At 40.6% G+C, this 19,009-nt stretch overlaps 1 protein-coding gene across 8 annotated transcripts in view; it reads left to right on the top strand.

The window, feature by feature from the left end:
* Positions 1-19,009, top strand: part of ARFIP1 (ADP ribosylation factor interacting protein 1) — a 138,843-nt gene that overhangs the window by 42,065 nt on the left and 77,769 nt on the right. For all 8 annotated transcript variants that reach the window (XM_040251434.1, XM_040251439.1, XM_040251432.1 and 5 more), the window contains one exon: positions 10,157-10,258. In XM_040251434.1, coding sequence (XP_040107368.1) covers positions 10,166-10,258 — 93 coding nt within the window. In that variant the 5' untranslated portion in view covers positions 10,157-10,165. The remainder of the gene's footprint in view (positions 1-10,156; positions 10,259-19,009) is intronic.

Here is a 19,009-nt window from a genome sequence, read left to right as displayed (position 1 = left end):
TTCTATAATAGAATCCATTTGCTTCATTTTTACTGTGCTGAGAGAATTCCTATTTTTTTCACTGAGATTTTTGATTCACTGAAAATGTTTCACTTATTTGCAGGTTCTGTAGCTTCATTTGAATCTGTTTCAGTTCCAGTCTCTGCTTCATATCAGAGCCAGACTAAATTATTTTTCTTTTCTCCTGGGAATCCTGTGTCATTTTCTTGGTTCGTTATATATTTGGTAATTTTGGGTTGTATCCTGAGCATTTTGAACACTGAGATGCGAAGATCGGAGATGGTCTTATTCTTTTCCAGTGAGTATTACTTCCTTTGTTTTGGTTGCTAATTTTCTTGGCTGGGCTTGCATTACAAACTCAGTTTCTTGTCTGTGCAGGTACATTGAGGGGTTAGAGATCCCCTTTCTGGACCTTTCTTTTTCAGTATTAACCCCTTCCTTTTACTTTTGTCAGCTTAACTTTTCCCCAACTGAAAAGACTAGTTTTCCACTGGGTGCACAGCATGGATAGGATTTAGTTTTTGTCTGCAAGCCAAAGAGATGGAAACTTCCTTGCATAGCTCCCTGTCTCCCCTTCTCCAAGCAAGCATGCGCTCTCCACTAGCTTCTCTTTGCTCTCCAGTGCCTTCAAATAATTGCGTTTTAAATTGTGTTCAGCTTTTGCAGTTGTTTTCTGTGCAGGGTTGGAGGGGTTTAGTATAGTTCTAGAAACACAAACCTGCCTTCTTTTTTACCTGTTCTTAGAAGCCACCTGTTGTGGTTTTTCCTCCTACCTTGCTTGCCGTCCCTTCTAAGTTTCCTTTGCTACTTCCTCCCATGTCCAGATATTGAGGCGTCCTAGAGCTCCGTCTGCACAGCCCTCCTATCTGCATTGACTTTCTAGATCAAAAGCCAAGCCAGATCCGAGTGTGTGTTCAGTCCCTCAGCTGTGTCTGACTCTCTGTGACCATATGGACTACAGCCCGCCAGGTTCCTCTGTCTGTGGGATTCTCCAGGCAAGAACACTGGAGCGGGTTGCCATTCCTCCTTCAGGGGATCTTCCCAACCCAGGGATCACACCCGTGTCTCCTGTGGCTCCTGCATGATTCTTTACCACTGAGCCAGTCCCGAATCCATGGCTAGTTATTTACGTATTTTCTTTGGCTGCTTTGGTCTACAGCATCAGAGTTGACAGCAAAGTTGAGTAGTTGTGTAGGCTTACAAAAGCCTATAGTGTTTGCCATTTGCCCCTTTATAGAAAATGCTCGCTGACCCCTGATCTAGGTAATCTTATGTAGTCCAGGAATTCAAATGCCGTCTACACCACCAGTGACTTATAAATTTCTTAAACCCCAGCTTCAAGCGTTCTTCTGGACTTCAAGCTCATACACCCAAAAGCCTAGTACCCTTACCTATACAAACCTTAATATGTCCTGATCTAAACTCTGGTTTTTCTACCTTGTGCTCCACCCTGAGTCTTGCCTAGTTCTATTAACAGCAGTTCCACTTTTACAGCTGCTCGGGCCAGAAACCTTTGTAGTTGTCCTTGACCTCTCTTTTTCCCATTTCTCACATCTGTCTGTAAGGAATTCCAGTTTGTTCTACCTTCAGACTGTGTCTAGAATCTAACCACCTCTTACCTCCTCAGCCACTGTCACGCCACTCCAAGCTACCATTATCTCTTGCCTAGATTATCCCATAAAATTATTCTCCCTGCTTCTGCCTTTTGCTCACTTATAGCTTAGTGCACCGCAGCAGGAAAAGAGTGGTCCTTGAATGTAAGTCAGATCATTTCACTCTAAAGTTCAGAACCCTCCGCTGGTTTCTCATTTCACTAGGAATAAATCTGGAAGTCTCGCCAGTGTCTTTAGCACCTCACGTGGTCCTGCCGCCTCTCACGTGTCCTTGCTGCCTCTCACGTGTGCCTGCTGCCTCTCACGTGTCCTTGCCGCCTCTCACGTGTTCCTGCTGCCTCTCACATATCCTTGCCGCCTCTCACGTGTCCTTGCCCCTCTCACGTGTTCCTGCTGCCTCGCTGACGTTTCTCTGTTCTCCCCGGCCCACAAACTGCCTCCTGCTCCTGGAGAAGCTGGGCCTGTTCCCACCTCCTGTCTTTGTGTTTACTGTTTCCTCTGCCTGGGGCTCTGTACTCCCTCACTTTACTCGTGTCTTACAGAAATATGATGCCTCTTTTAAGTTTTTCCCTGACCACCTTGTTTAAAACAGCACATTCACGAACAAATGTGTTTATATACATGCCCATTAGCATTTAGGACTGCATAATGTGTGTATTTATTTGTTTGTTTTCCCCAACTAGGATATAAGCTCTTTGAGGGTAGGACATTTTCTCTGTTTGGTTCACCACTGTGTCCTAAGTATCTGATATCCTGCCCAGCACATCAGAGAGCTCAGTTGAATCCATGAATGTATGAATGAACAATCACCATTCTAGCTAAATTGCTTTACTTGGGTTTCTGGAATATACTAGATTCTATTCCGCTCCTGTTATTCTTTCTATTTAGAATCTCTCCTTTACTGTGTTCCCATCTGTCATCCTACAAGATTCAGCTTAAGTATCCACCCCTGATTAAGTTTTCCCTCTGAGTGCTTACCGTATTAAGTGCTTCCCTCAGGTGCTCACAGCACTGGATTGTAACTGCTTTTTGCCAGCACTTCTAGTTCTCAGAAGCCTAAGGTCTGATTTCTGTTTCTGTTTTATCCCGTGCATGTTGCATAGAAGATAGCAAGTGCCTGTTGAATCACCAGCTGGTGTTAGGAGGGAGATAGCAAGAGCATAGCTTATGATTTTTGGAAGAGTGATAATTATGTAGATAACAAACCTTAGTCTTTCTGGTTGGATTAGAGATCAAAGTATCTAGTTAGTATCTGTGTTGGTTTAGTCACTCAGTCGTATCCGACTCTTAAAACCCCATGGACTATATAGCCTGCCAGGCTCCTCTGTCCATGGGATTCTCCAGACAAGAATACTGGAGTGGGTTGCCGTTTCCTTCTCCAGGGGATCTTCCCCACCCAGGGATCAAACCCAGGTCTCCTGCATTGCAGGCAGATTCTTTACCAACTGAGCTATGAGGTTAGTATCTTTGTATCTCTTATTTGCAAGAAGTAAAAACTTAACTCCAATAGCCTCAGATAATCTGGATATATTGTAAGGGTGCAGTGGCAGTGAAGAAAATAGGGCTCTCAAAAGTATCCAAGATGATGAGACCCTTCCAGGGAAAAGGGAAAGCCTCTTTAACAAATGGTGCTGGGAAAACTGGATATCAACATGCAGGCTGGACCCTATCTTATACCATACACAAAATCAGCCCCCAAATGTATCAGAGACCTAAGTGTAAGGCCTGTAACTGTAAACCTGAGAGGAAGTGCTTATGATAGTAGATTTGGCAAAGATTTCCTGAACATGACATCAAAAGCACTAGCAACAAAAGCAAAAATGGACAAATTGAACTACATCTAAACTAAAACCTTCTTATATATCAAATAATTATTATACATCAAAACGTTTATACACAATCAACAGAGTAAAAAGGTAGCCTACAGAATTGAGAGAAAATATTTACAAATTATACATCTTTTGAAGTTAATATCCAGAATATGTAAAAAAAAAACTCCTAGAAGTCAAGAAGTAAAACACAAATAACCCAATTAAAATATGGACTAAAGACTTGAACAGACATTTCTTCAAAGATGATACATAAATCGCCAGCGAACATGAGAAAAAGTGTTCAACATCACTAATCATTCAGTTCAGTCGCTCAGTCATTTCTGACTCTTTGCGACCCCATGAACCACAGCACGCCAGGCCTCCCTGTCCATCACCAGTTCCTGGAGTTCACTCAGACTCAGGTCCATCGAGTCCATGATGCCATCCAGCCATCTCATCCTCTCGTCCCCTTCTCCTCCTGCCCTCAATCTTTCCCAGCATCAGGGTCTTTTCACATGAGTCAGCTCTTTGTATCAGCTGGCCAAAGTATTGGAGTTTCAGCTTCAACATAAGTCCTACCAATGAACACCTAGGGCTGATCTCCTTCAGAATGGACTGGTTGGATCTCCTTGCAGTCCAGGGGACTCTCAAGAGTCTTCTCCAACCCCACAATTCAAAAGCATCAATTCTTCGGTGCTCAGCCTTCTTCACAGTCCAACTCTCACGTCCATACATGACTACTGGAAAAACCATAGCCTTGACTACATGGACCTTAGTTGGCAAAGTAATGTCTCTGCTTTTGAATATACTATCTAGGTTGCTCATCACTTTTCTTCCAAGGAGTAAGCGTCTTTTAATTTCATGGCTGCAATCACCATCTTCAGTGATTTTGGAGCCCCGCCAAAAAAACTCTAACACTGTTTCCACTGTTTCCCCATCTATTTGCCATGAAGTGATGGGACCAGATGCCATGATCTTCGTTTTCTGAATGTTGAGCTTTAAGTCAACTTTTTCACTCTCCGCTTTCACTTTCATCAAGAGGCTTTTTAGTTCCTCTTCACTTTCTGCCGTAAGGGTGGTGTCATCTGCATATCTGAGGTTATTGATATTTCTCCCAGCAATCTTGATTCCAGCTTGTGCTTCTTTCAGCCCAGCATTTCTCATGATGTACTCTGCATAGAAGTTAAATAAGCAGGGTGACAATATACAGCCTTGACGTACTCCTTTTCCTGTTTGGAACCAGTCTATTGTTCCATGTCCAGTTCTAACTGTTGCTTCCTGACCTGCATACAGATTTCTCAAGAGGCAGGTCAGGTGGGTCTGGTATTCCCATCTCTTTCAGAATGTTCCACAGTTTATTGTGATCCACACAGTCAAAGGCTTTGGCATAGTCAATAAAGCAGAAATAGATGTTTTTCTGGAACTCTCTTGCTTTTTCCATGATCCAGCGGTTGTTGACAATTTGATCTCTGGTTCCTCTGCCTTTTCTAAAACCAGCTTGAACGTCAAGGAGTTCATGGTTCACGTACTGATGAAGCCTGGCTTGGAGAATTTTGAGCATTACTTTACTAGCATGTGAGATGAGTGCAACTGTGCGGTAGTTTGAACATTCTTTGGCATTGCCTTTCTTTGGGATTGGAATGAAAACTGACCTTTTCTAGTCCTGTGGCCACTGCTGAGTTTTCCAAATTTGCTGGCATATTGAGTGCAGCACTTTCACAGCATCATCTTTTAGGATTTGAAATAGCTCAACTAGAATGCCATCACCTCCACTAGCTTTGTTCATAGTGATGCTTTCTAAGGCCTACTTGACTTCACATTCCAGAATGTCTGGCTCTAGATGAGTGATCACACCATCAGGATTATCTGGGTCATGAAGATCTTTTTTGTACAGTTCTTCTGTGTATTCTTGCCACCTCTTCTTAATATCTTCTGCTTCTGTTAGGTCCATATCATTTCTGTCCTTTATCGAGCCCATCTTTGCATGAAATGTTCCCTTGGTATCTCTAATTTTCTTAAAGAGATCTCAGTCTTTCCCATTCTGTTGTTTCCCTCTGTTTCTTTGCATTGATCGCTGAAGAAGGCTTTCTTATCTCTTCTTGCTATTCTCTGGAACTCTGCATTCAGATGCTTATATCTTTCCTTTTCTTCTTTGCTTTTCGCCTCTCTTCTTTTCACAGCTATTTGTAAGGCCTCCCCAGACAGCCATTTTGCTTTTTTGCATTTCTTTTCCATGGGGATGGTCTTGATCCCTGTCTCCTGCACAGTGTCACGAACCTCATTCCATAGTTCATCAGGCACTCTATCTATCAGATCTAGGCCCTTAAATCTATTTCTCACTTCCACTGTATAATCATAAGGGATTTGATTTAAGTCGTACCTGAATGGTCTAGCGGTTTTCCCTACTTTCTTCAATTTGAGTCTGAATTTGGTAATAAGGAGTTCATGATCTGAGCCACAGTCAGCTCCCGGTCTTGTTTTTGTTGACTGTATAGAGCTTCTCCATCTTTGGCTGCAAAGAATATGATCAATCTGATTTCGGTGTTGACCATCTGGTGATGTCCATGTGTAGAGTCTTCTCTTGTGTTGGAAGAGGGTGTTTGCTGTGACCAGTGCATTTTCTTGGCAAAACTATTGGGGAAATGCAAATCAGAACCACAATGTGATATCTCCTCACAGGAGATATCTCCCCTACTGTGAGGAGATATCTCATTGTTAGGATGATTACTATTTTAAAATTGTAAATAACAGTTATTGGTGAGGATGTGAAGAAACTAGAACCTTTATGCACTAGTGGTAGGAATATAAAATGGTGAAATTGTTAATGGAAAATAGAATAGTGTTTCCTAAAAACATTAAAAATAAACTTGTTACCAGAAGAGTTTGGGGTCTGGCTGCTTGCTACTGAAAAGTCAATAAACAGCCTAGGTTGGTGAAAAGGAAAGTTTGCTTTAATTCAGATGCTGGCAACTGGCTGGGAGGATGGACATCTGTCCAAAGGCTGATTCCCCTCTACTGGCAATCAGTGGGGCAAGAGCTTTTGTAGACAGAAGTGAGTGGAGGGGGAGCTTCATGCAGAAAGAACGCAGTCATCTCTGGCCCTCATCTTCAGATTGGCCATCAGTGGTCTGACCAGTGACATCGTGATTGTTTTAGGTACAGTTAATCTTCAGTTCCAAGGTCCATTTGTTCTCATTTCTTGAGGCCAGTTCTCAGAATTGTGGCAGCTTATGTCATGAGTACAGTCTGGTCATCATATAGCTAGCTTCTTTCACCTGGGATTTCAGTATCTATAAGACAGCTCACACAGTATGGCTCAGGATATCGTCTGTAGTCTTGAGAAGGAACGAAGAGTCCTTGACTATGCTTAATGACCACATTATTATTATTTTTCTCTTTTGACTGTTCTCCTTTGTTTCTGCATTTCTCATTTATTTGATTAAGCTTATTCTTCAGCTAAAGTTTTCCACAGACAAAAGGCAGGCAAAGGACATGGGACAGAGGGACAAGGACCGTAGGGTCTTGCTGTGTTTCTGAATTACCATGTAGTCTAGCAGTCCCACTTTGGAGTATGTTTCCGAAAGAATTGAAAGCAAGATCTTGAAGAGATACATCCAAACCCATGTTCATACAGCAATAGCGGCACTATTCATAATAGCCAAGAAATGGAAGCAACCTAAATGTCCATCGGTGAACTGAATAAATGTGGTATATACATGCAGTGGACATCAACTTGAGCAAACTCTGGGAGATAAATAGTGGAGGACAGGGAAACCTGGCGTGCTGCAGTCCATGAGCTTGCAAAGAGACAAACACAACTTAGCAACTTAACAACAGTATTGCAGCCGATTATTATTCAGCCTTAAGAAGAAGGGAGACTGACACATGTCCAGTATGGATGAATTTTGAAGACATCATGTAAAGAAGGAAGCCAGTCACAAAAACTCAAATACTGTATGACTGCACTGATGTGAGGTGTCTAGAGCAGTCAAGCTCATAGAAAGTAGAATGATGCTCACCAGGGGCTGAGGGGAGTCGGAGGACGATGGAAATGGAGTCATTGTTCAATGGGTATAAAGTTTCAGTTCTGCAACATGGAAAAATTCTGGAGATGGATTGCACAGCAGTGTAAATATATGTAACCCTGCTGAACTATACATTTAGAAATGGTTAAAAGGGTAAATTTTATGTTATGTGTTTTTTACCACAGTAAAAAAAGAATATAAAAGCAAGGTTATGATTATAAGGTCATAATTTGGAAACAAAAGATCTAGACACAGATAACACTTTGTCAGCAAACTTTCAAAAGTTTGCTAACACTTGTCACGTAGAGTTTGTGAATCTTTAAGCTGTAACTTCTCATCAGTATAATTCTACTCTTTACTCTTACTGTGCTTTCATTTGTCTTCCCAGTACCCTAGTTGGTTGATTCACTCAGTATCCCCAGTTCAGAGCTTCAGAAATAGTTTGATTGCCTCTGGAAATTCCTCTTTTCTGTATTGGCAGTAATTTTCTAACCAGGCCCTGTTGTCACGCCTGTGATTGCAAGGCCTTGTGTCAAGGATTCTTTGGCTCAATCAGTGGCCACCTCTTAACTGGGGACTGTGAAAGAGGCAGTTTCTCTTATTGGAGATCAGTGAACGTCCGTAAATACATGTGTTCAGTTCAGTCAGTCCATCGTGTCTGACTCTTCGCAACCCCATGGACTGCAGCACGCCAGCCTTCATACATGGATAAAGGTAGCCAGATATAATTTAAATAAGACATTTCAAATCCTTTTAAAGTAGATACTACTTTAGAATAATCATAAGGAAGATACATTGGATGCTATGATGAGGGACTCAGTTACCTGCTTTAGGACCAGGGCCCTCCTTCCAAGAGTGGTGCCTGCTGAGGGCTCATAGCTGAGTCTCTCCAGGAATTGCCTCTGCGAAAGAGAGCAGCGTCGTCCACAATTATACCCCTATCTAGCGGATAGCTTGCATCTAACAGTCGGGTATGGATGTGGGAGCTCAAAGGCCTGGTCCTGTTGCCTTAATTTGGAACAGCTTAAAGAGCTCTGTGTAGGGTGGGCCGAGCCTTAGGGCATAGCAGCACTGCAGCTCTGGGGGCCTTCCTGCCCTCACTCACCCTCGGGGAGGAGTCTACAGTAAGCCTCAGGCGCTCAGAGACTTTCCCAGAGTCCAGTCTAAAGCAGAGGAATGTTTTGTTTTCCCCCCTTCAACTTTTTGAAATCTTCTCTCTGAAATTTCTTTTTTTCAATTATCAAGGCTTACATGAGATGTTCAGTTTATTAATTCCGTCACTAGTTTCAAGCCTGTGGTATGATAGACTCTGAAATATGGCATTTTTTTAAGCCAGTATTTTTTATAAGATATTTTAAGAATGCAAGAAAATAAGTTTTCTGAGAAATATTTTAAGTGATATTAATAGGATTTGACATTATTTTGAAAGTTCTTTTTTCATTGGCTTAACCAATTAGGATTTCAATTTGACATTTTAGTCTTTTAATAAAACTGTCACCAAGTAATTAAAGTACACTGATTTTGAGGTACTTGATAATTCACTTTTTTTTTTTTTTTTTTGGTTTTGTTACTTCAGACGTTTCCCGTTAGTTTGTCTTCCTGCAGTGACATTCATAAGAAGTAACGAACATATGGCTCCATGCTCCGTGGGTGGGACAGAGGAGTGAGTGTGGAGCCTGAGTGTATAATGATCAGTCTAACACCTTCATAACCGTGAATCAGACTTTTGATGTAACTCATGTCCTTTTGACTCAGTAAGCGTTTGTTAAGAACCTCTTGCTTGTCGGACCCTGGGCCAGTCTGATGGCTCTGATGTCTGTGTCCTCAGGGGCCTGACCTGAGGGAATGTATTGATTTGCTTAGATCTGTGTTCTGTTGCCCTGGGGATACAAAGATACAGAGATAGTCTAGTCAGTTTTGTGTCAGACATTAGAAACACTATTATGTATTAATATGAAATTTGTCATGGTAAAGAAAGAGGTTTGTATAAGGAGTAGAAGTGTAATTAAAAGAGGATCTGTTGAAAGTAGAACATTTCTAGAGTGGCCAAGAAATAGAAATCTGGCCTAGGAAGACCCTACGATTTACGTAATCTATAGCTATTCCAAAAGTTTTAGAGGATCCTCAAGAAAAAGGGACAGATACTTAACTGTCCTAGGTGTTTACTGAAGAGTCCAGTCAGTCTCCCACACGAAATCAGCAGTTCTTTTCCCTAGAGCAGTGACTGCCTTACTTGTTTTTTATATTCTGTAGAGTCTAGTAGAGTGCCTTGCACATAACAAGTTTCACTAAGTATTGGTTAAATTTGTTTGTGCTAGCGTACTAAGTCGCTTCAGTTGTGTCTGATTCTTGTGACGCTGTGGCCGGTAGCCCACCAGGCTCCTCTGTCGATGGGATTCTCCAGGCAAGAACACTGGAGTGGGTTGCCATTTCCTTCTCCAGTGCATGAAAGTGAAAAGTGAAAGTGAAGTCACTCAGTCGTGTCCGACTCGTAGCGACCCCGTGGACTGCAGCCCCCCAGGCTCCCCCGTCCGTGGGATTTTCCCGGCAGGAGCACTGGAGTGGGGGCCGCTGCCTTCTCCAGATAAGGATTAGGTAGCCTATAAATGGTGGCTTTCATGTGCTATAAACACAAATATAGTCTTTTGAATATTTGCCTTTTGTGATTTGGTGTTACTTATGACTGTCTCTTTCCTCATTTTTTTAGGAGTCTACCATGGCTCAAGAATCTCCGAAAAGTTCAGCAGCAGAAATCCCGGTAACCAGTAATGGGGAAGTTGACGACTCTCGTGAACACGGCTTTAACAGGGTAAGAACCCTTCTGTCTCTCAACACAAAGACTCGTGATAAGCCCTTAAGTGCTGAGATGAAAGTAACAGAGTCTATTCGTGACATAGGAACGTGTTCTTCGATTGACTGTATTCTGGAATCTAATATTATTATGGAGGGATGACTAGGTGGGTCATGTTAGCAATTTGTCCCGAATAAGCTTCTGGCCAGTAAAGCATTTAGTCTTTGATGTTAGTATCTGTAATTTTATGGTATAATCAGAGCAAGAGTGTCTCTAATGATTTTGGCATATAACTTTATTAAAAAACTACTTTATTCTACTTGTGATAAGAAAAAATATTAACTATAGGTTATCCTTTAAAACGTTGGTCTCTTTTCTTAGTACATAATTGCTAAGTAGGTGCCTTTTCATTTTGCTGTTTACTTTCTAGAGTGACATATTTGACTCAGTGGAAAATGAAACTTGGGATCTGTTTAATTTTGATCTGCCTCTCATTTGAAATTGAAATTTAATGCATTTAAATGGAAACACCATGGGTTTAGAGATAATGTGGGTTCAAATTTCAGCTATGCCTTTCCTAGCAATGTAACCTTGGGCAGATATTTACTTATTCTAATGTCTCTAAATGAGAATTTTATTTTTACGGTAATGTTAATGTTAAATGATATTAAAATAAGTAATATGCCTAATATAGTCCTAGAAATGAGAGTGATGTTAGTTATTTCTGGAGATATTTCCTTTAAACATTCGTTTTGACACGTGTGTGTCAAACACTTGACACGTGTACAACGTTAAATAACTTGAAAAACACAGTTTTCATATTCATGAAAAAGTAATGGTTGAAAGATACTTGAATTATTTTACAGCTTAAATTGGACTCTTTTACTTCATATGTTTGAGAATAAAGTTCTTTATTTTAGTTTAACAGAAGATAATATTTTACTTTTAATTTTTAAAAATTTAATTATTTTTTAAAATATCTATTTTTGGCTGCATTGGGTCTCCACTGCAGCACATGGGCTTCTCTCTGGTGGTGGCACGGGGCTCTGTGGCGTGGCATGGGGCTCTGTGGCGGTGGCACAGGGCTCTGTGCTTGTGGCACGGGGCTCTGTGGTTGCAGCACACAGGCTCTCTAGTTGGGGTGCAAGGTCTTAGTTGCCCCACAACATGATGGATCTTAGTTCCCCAACCAGGAATTGAACTCATGTCTCCTGTGTAGGAAGGCAGATTCTTAACCACCGGCCCATCAGGGAAGTTCCCAGAAGGTGATATTTTAGATCACAATTTCTTGTTCCTAGCATCATTGACATTTGGGGCCAGAAAAATTCCTTTGTGGAGGGTTGGCCCGTGCATGTAGGGTGGTAGCAGCATCCCTGAGCTCTTCCTAGCAGATGCCAGTAGCCCCTCCAGTAGTTGCCAGTAGCCCCTCCAGTAGTTAACAAGCACAAATGTACCCAGACATTGCCAAATGTCAGGGGTAGGGTGAAACTTGCCTCTGGTTGAGAACTGCTTTTTAGATAGATTGTTTTAATGGACTTTTGGAAAATTCCACTCTATTTCACTTATTTTTGGCTCACGTCATTTAGAAGAAATAGATGTGTCTTCAAGCTTGGGATGTGTTTTTATTTTAATTGCAAGTGTTTTAACTTGGTTTATAAGGACCCACGGGCCAATACCGAGTGACTGACAGAATTTGCACACCTGCGACTCACACAGCACTGTAAATCAGCTGTGTGTGTACTCACTCAGCTGTCCGACTGTTGGCAACGCCATGGTTGCCAGGCTTCTCTGTCCGTAGTATTTCCTAGGCGAGAACGCTGGAATGGGTTGCCATTTCCTCCTCCAGGGGAGCTTCCCGACCCAGCGATCAAACCGTCATCTTTTGTGTATCCTGCATTGGCAGGTGGAAATTCTGAGCACTCGGAGGAAATTTTCACTTCAGATTTTAGTCTTTCTGGTATTCGAAAACACTGAGATATGCTTGCATATTAAGGAAACTCAAGTTACCATCATTAGACACTCTATATCAATAGCTTTATAAACTTCTATTGATTTAAATAACTCATTATACCAGGATTTTGGTTAATGACTGCTTTGTCTTATTTTTGGTAACAGCCCCTTTTTGCGAATCTGTCCTGCAGATATTTATTGCGTGTATGTTGTGTACCAGGCACTAGGGATGACAGTGCCTGGTCCACAACAAAATGACAGAGAAGCCTGCCACCAGAGAGTCGGTGTCCTTATAGACAGTTTGATGAAACTTTCTATCTAAGAAGAAGGCAGCACATACCAAATGCTGCATTGTTTTGAAGATTCACCTGCCATCGTTAGCTTGGGGTGTGTTTTTTGAGCTATAGCTTTTGCATAGTAAAAAACGCACATGTTGAGTGTGCAGCTCTGTGGAACCAGCGCCCACGCCAATATGGAGAGCATCTCCAGGTCTTTCCCAGCCCGCTCGCCCTCTTCTAGGCAGTACATCCCCCGCCCTTCCAGAGTCATTCCTGTCATTGTTCTGTCACCACTGATTGCTTTTGACTGTCCTGAACTGCATGTAAGTGGAACTACACTCTGCGTACTCTTTTCTGACTGGCTGTCACCCAGCATTGTATCTGTAATGTTGTTGTTGTTGCTTTGGCAATATCTAATTCTTCTTGTCCCCTGGAGAAGGAGATGGCAAATCACTCCAGGATCCTTGCCTGGAAAGTCCCATGGACAGAGGAGTCTGGCGGGCTATAGTCCATGGTTCGCAAGAGTCGGACACAGCAACGGCTGAACCACCAACTTCTTTTTCACTGTAATACGATTTTCCATTGTGTTAACACACCAGAGTGTGTGTTAATAGGCCCTGATTTGTTTATCCTTTTGGTTTGTTTGTTTTGTTTTTAAATTTTGTTTTTTTCTTTTTCTTTTATTTTTGTTTCTGGTGGTTTTGTTTGTTTGTTTGTTTTAAAAATGTATTTACTTTTTAATTGAAGGATAATGGCTTTACAGTTTGCTGTTTGTTCTGTCAAACATCAGCGTGAATCAGCCATAGGCGAGGCCTAGGCTGTCTCCAGTCTGCGCCTGCTGTGGCCGTTCTGGTACAGGTCTTTCGGTGTACACGATCACCCGCTTCTGTGGGATATTTTCCATGGAGAGGAATTGCAGATCATGGGTACGTGATGTTTGGCCTCGGTAGATTTTGTCAACTAGTTTGCCAAATGATCAAATTAGTTGGCAGTCCTGCCAGCGGTGAATCAGTGTTCTAGTTGTTCCACATCGTTACCGGTTTTTGGTGTTGTCATACTTTTAAGTTTTTGCCATTCTGATGAAATCATAGCAGTTACCGCTTAGCTTTAACTTGCATCTCCTTGATGACTAATAACGTCGAGCATGTTTTCAGACTCTTACTGACCATCTGAATCTTATCTTTTGTGAAGTGCCTCTTCAAGCCCTTTGCTCGTTTTCCTGTGAAGCGTATGCCTTCTTCTCGTTCATCTGCCGCAGTTCTTTGTATGTTCTGGGTACAAGTCATCTGTATGGATGTGTGTATTGCAGATGTGTATCTCCAGTCTGTAACTGGCTTTTGTACTATATTAATGGTATCTTTAGATGGCCAAAGGCTAATTTTAATGAAGTCCAATTTATTAGTGTTTCTCTCCCTTTAGTGATTTTTGTGACCCTTGTATCTTTGCCTGTCCCCATATCATCAAGATACTCCATCTTCTAAAAGTTTCTCTGCCTTACTTCTTGCACATAGGTCTATGATTCATCTTGAATTTTGTGTATGGCATGATGTAGAAGTCAAGGCTCATTTTTTTCCCCACGTGCATATCATGTGATATACATCATTAATTAAAGGAAATTCTTTCTCCACACCGGGGCCTTTGCTGGTGACCAAGTGATCATATATGTGTAGCTGTATTACTTGGCTGACTGTGTTATTTCTTGGTCTTTTTGTCTATCCTTGCAGTAATACCACACTGTCTTACCCACTTACTAAAGTAATTAAGTCTGAAATAAATAGTAGCTTTAGCCTTGGTACCTGGTAATTCCTCTAGCTTCCTTCTTCTTCAGGGTTACTTTGTATCTTAAACCTATTCATGAGTCTTTAGTTGAGTACCTTAATTTGCCTTTGAGTATCATTGAAAAGGTTTTTTTAATCCTTTCAAATTTTAACTTCAGAGTCTTTTTAGAGTGAAGTGAATTAACTCATATATCTGTGTAAGTTCTTTGCTTACATAGTCAAAACCAGTTAACTTGCTGCTTTATAAGTTAACTTCTTACTTAATGTCTAATTCTCTTTTTGGAGATTCCCCTATAATGTTTCATTTTCTGTTGAGGGATAGAGAAGGGAAAAAGGAAATGTTGTTCTGGAGGTCTCCTCTTAATAGATATGAACTTTACCGGTAGGCAAAGTTCTTCCCTCATACCTCAGTTGGTAAAGAATCCGCCTACAGTGCAGGAGACCCCAGTTCGATTCCTGGGTCAGGAAGATCCACTGGAGAAGGGATAGGCTACACATTCCATTATTCTTGGGCTTCCCTTGTGACTCAGCTGGTAAAGAATCCACCTGCAATGTGGGAGACCTGGGTTTGATCCCTGGGTTGGGAAGATCCCCTGGAGAAGGGAAAGGCTACCCACTCTATATTCTCGCCTGGAGAATTCCATGAACCGCACGCATAGTCCATGAGGTCCTAAAGAGTCAGACGTGACTGAGCAACTTTCATTTTCACTTCACTTACCAGTAGGCAAGACTCCTTGGAAGCAATAATTCAGTCAACCGGTACACCCCACTTTACCTCCATAAAGAAGTTCAACATCATAAAGCTTGTTTCTCTTTGTATCTGCTCTTATGAAAGAAAAAATATATCATGAGAGTTTCTTACATATTTAATATTTTAGAATAAAAATCACCTCTATGATCCCTTTTACTGAGTGAAAATAGTATTTCAATAGCATCTTTTGACTCTTTTAAATAAATTACACTCAAAATCTGTTAGGCATATATTTACCAACATTTTGGCACACTCGTTTATTTTCCTGAGCAATAAAAGGGAAATTTTATCAGTATTTAACATTAAATTCATGTTTCTGTTTTCAAATAGATAAAAGTTCATAGAGAAAGTGGGTATAATGTACTAAATATTGCTTAGCATTATATAGACTAGTGAAGAGATTGTATAAAAAACTACCTCATAACTGGAGTTTTCTAGTTTTAAAAGCATGTTTTACTAATACACATCTTCTTTTATATGTACTTGATGTCTAAAATTATATAACTCACAACACTGTAAATGAAGTATCCTTCAATTTTAAAAATTAATAACAATGAATAAATCATATAATGGCTTTTATTTAATGCATATTACACTTTTAAAAGTATAAAGTCTTATACAAAATTTTTCATATATATATATATATATGATATGAACGTGTTAGTTGCTCAGTTGTGTCCGACTCCACGACCCCATGGACTGTAGCCCGCCAGGCTCCTCTGCCCATGGAATTCTCCAGGCAAGAACACTGGAGTGGGTAGCCATACCCTCCTCCAGGGGCTCTTTCCGACCCAAGGATCGAATCTGGGTCTTCTGAATTGCAGGCAGATTGTTTACCATCTGAGCCAAAAGTTAAGATGGCTTATTAAGTTGCCATAACTTGGCTGGCCAGTCGGTGTCACTGTGGCCCAGGCAGTGAGAGAGTAGATGCTTCTGTTCTCTCTGTGTCTTATTGCCACTGATTGCTTTTTCATTTGATTTCCCTTCTTAGTCTCCTATGAGAGGCCCTGGTGGACTGTACCTCAGCATTCACATTGAAATAGAGGATATAGTGGGAGAATTTGCCCTAGAAACTCCCTGGTAGCAGCTTAACATCTGTTAATGTTTCGAGGTTTGTTACTTGTCTTAGAGGGGCAACAGCTATGTGAAGAGAGAATAGGATAATAATCTTAGTATTTGCAGTTCTTTACAGCAAAACTATTTTTTCTCCTAAATAAAAAGCAATTGGTATTTTTTAAAGAGTAGTGTAAAGTTTAATCTCTAAAGAATACAAATGATTCTTTCACTTATAAGCTACATGCTATATATAATTTATTCTGTTATATTGTTCAGTCACCCAGTCATGTCCGACTCTTTGTGACCCCCATGGACTGCAGCACACCAGGCCTCCCTCTCCCTCACCATCTCCTGAAGTTTGCCAAGTTCATGTCCAGTGCATCGGTGATGGTAGCCAGCCATCTCATCCTCTGAAGCCCTCTTCTCCTTCTGCCATCCGTCTTTCCCAGCATTAGGGACTTTTCTAGTGAGTCAGCTATTTGTATCACTTGACCAAAATACTGGAGCTTCAGCAACAGTCCTACAGTGCTGGTCAAAATATTAGGTTAGAAATGTGCAATTTGTACCATGAGTTTAAAGAAGCAAATACTTGCTCCTTGTGAATTAAATGGAAACTTCTTATGAATTAAGTTATATTTGGCAGATTTAGAAAAATTACCTTAGCTAAAATAAAACTTTTCCTCTGCTAGGCCCAAAACTAAAATTCCTAATTTAGCTTTTTCCACCTATGGACCTTGTCTCTAGAAAAACGTACGCATATACAAAACTGCCAAACCTTGTGTTCAGTCTCAAGGAGTTTAGGGTCATTTGAATTATGCCTGTGGATCCTTGGGTTCCCTACGTCTTAAATATTCCTGGTCTACAAGTTCTGAGTTAAATCACACAATGTTAATTCAATAGAAGTACCTCGAAGATCCGTGGATCTCACTACTTTAGTTTACAACTGAGGAAAGGGGCCTTGAGGTTATGACGGAATTGCCTACATTGACTAGGTATACCAAAAACTTAACGTGATTGGCTATAAGTACAGTGTCGTGAGGCAGGTTCGTTCATTACCTTATCTCCAGGGCCTGGCAGCAGTGCTACACATAATTGATAATAGGGCTTTCATTAGATGTTTGGTGAACGAATGAACAAATATTAGAATGAGAACTAGAAACACAGTTTCAAGAGTTCCCTGGAACAACAGGAAGAAATAGACTTTTAGACTGGACACATCCTGTGTCCTTAATTTCCCAGCATGCATCATGATCGCTGTTGCTGCTGCTGGAGATTTTGTTGTTTTGAAAGGTTTTATTGTTATTTTTCTTTGACTCTTTTTTTGTTGCTGTTTTGTTAAATTGTTTCTCCATTCCCCTGTACTTATCAGTTTGGATCATGTCCTTTAGCAGTCTAAAGACCTGAGAAAGAAGAGAAGAAGAGGAGTTACAAGAGCCTGTTTGAACGTATTTCCTCCCCTCACCTTAATAACATAACTGTCCATTTATGTATCTGCTTTTCCCAAGAGCTTGCAGTTACATTTAGGACAGAGATAGTATATGCACACTGTATAGCTTATGGATCACAGTGATTTTTCAAGAAAAGATTGAGTTTTAGTTTGACTTAAATCTAACATATTTTCTACCTCATTCATCCTACCCTGGAGTTTGAATAGCATGTGATGAATGTTTCTGCGTTACCTGAAAAATTTAGTAGCTCGGTCACATTTGATGAGGGCTTTTCCCTAAGGCCAGTTTTTACACTTTTAAAGGTATGGCAAATGTTTTTCAAGGATTGTTTAATCCTTGCAAATATAGATTCATTTTAATATTTTCTTTTTAAAGTATAGAATATATTCTTAGTACTATTACCACAAATTAAATTTTAAAATGTGTTTATTATATATACATCTATTAAATTAACTCTGGATTTGTATTCCTGTTTGGGAAATAGAAAATTGTGAATAAACATAAGTTTTAATGAAAGGCTGAAGCCCTGTGTATCTTAGTTATCATTTTTAGATTGTGCCTTTATAAACAAATGGTATCATGGACAACTTTCACTATCTAGGAGAAATTGTTTTGAATGTAGTTACATAAAAATATTTCCACAGTAATAGTTTTTGAATGAATTCGGAATTTTCTTGATGCAAATTGGTACATGATTTCATTCTTATCAAACTTCAGTGCTACTTAGAATCGAGACGATAGTCTGGACGCAGGGGTTGGGGTGGGACCAAGAGAACAGACAGTCAACTGTCAGATTTTCCACCTTTAAATTCTTGTTAAAAGTTTGTTGAGTGACTGAGAGGGAAGTGGGCAGGGAGAGAGAAGTGAGATTGAGATTGTGTGTGCATATATCTGTGTGTATGTTGATAAAATGGGGAAAGCTGGCAAGCCAGGAGATTTGCTGTCTGGATCACGAGAATTAACAGATATGAGAGGAGACTGTGGTCATAAAATAAGTTGTTAGGTTTAAAATTCCAGAAGTGTTGCTTCCTAAGCAATGACAAGGTTCAAAGAGTGGGCCTGGGAGTCCCAGGTGCGTAAGTAGAACTGGGCGTGAAAGATGAAACGCATTGTAGCTGAGACGTAAGTGTAGGTTGGGTGTATTGTATTAGTTGAGTGTATTTTTTTATCTGCCATTACACTTTTTTGGCCCCTTGTCTAACCACATATCACCAAATCTGAATCAAACTACCTACCTTACGCTTTCTACAAACATACTGAGGGGGGAAAAATTATACATCTTTACAGACTGTTATTACTACAGCCCATCATTCTACATCAGTGTAGGTAGACGGGCTCATGCAGTAGACTTTATTTCAAGTATTTCAGAATTTATATTTTTTAAAAATGCAACATATTACATGCTGTATGTACCATGTAGAATGTTTGATGAGCTGTGAAAACTCAGCTTAGATGCCTTATATATCGCTTTGGAAGGATTGCAGACTGAACACAGAATCATTCCCTGA

This window comes from Oryx dammah, unplaced genomic scaffold (assembly GCF_014754425.2).
Source record: "Oryx dammah isolate SB20612 unplaced genomic scaffold, SCBI_Odam_1.1 HiC_scaffold_12, whole genome shotgun sequence".
NCBI classification, from domain to species: Eukaryota; Metazoa; Chordata; class Mammalia; order Artiodactyla; family Bovidae; genus Oryx; species Oryx dammah.
Note: the sequence above shows the minus strand (reverse complement) of the source record. Positions and strands in the feature narration are given on the sequence as shown.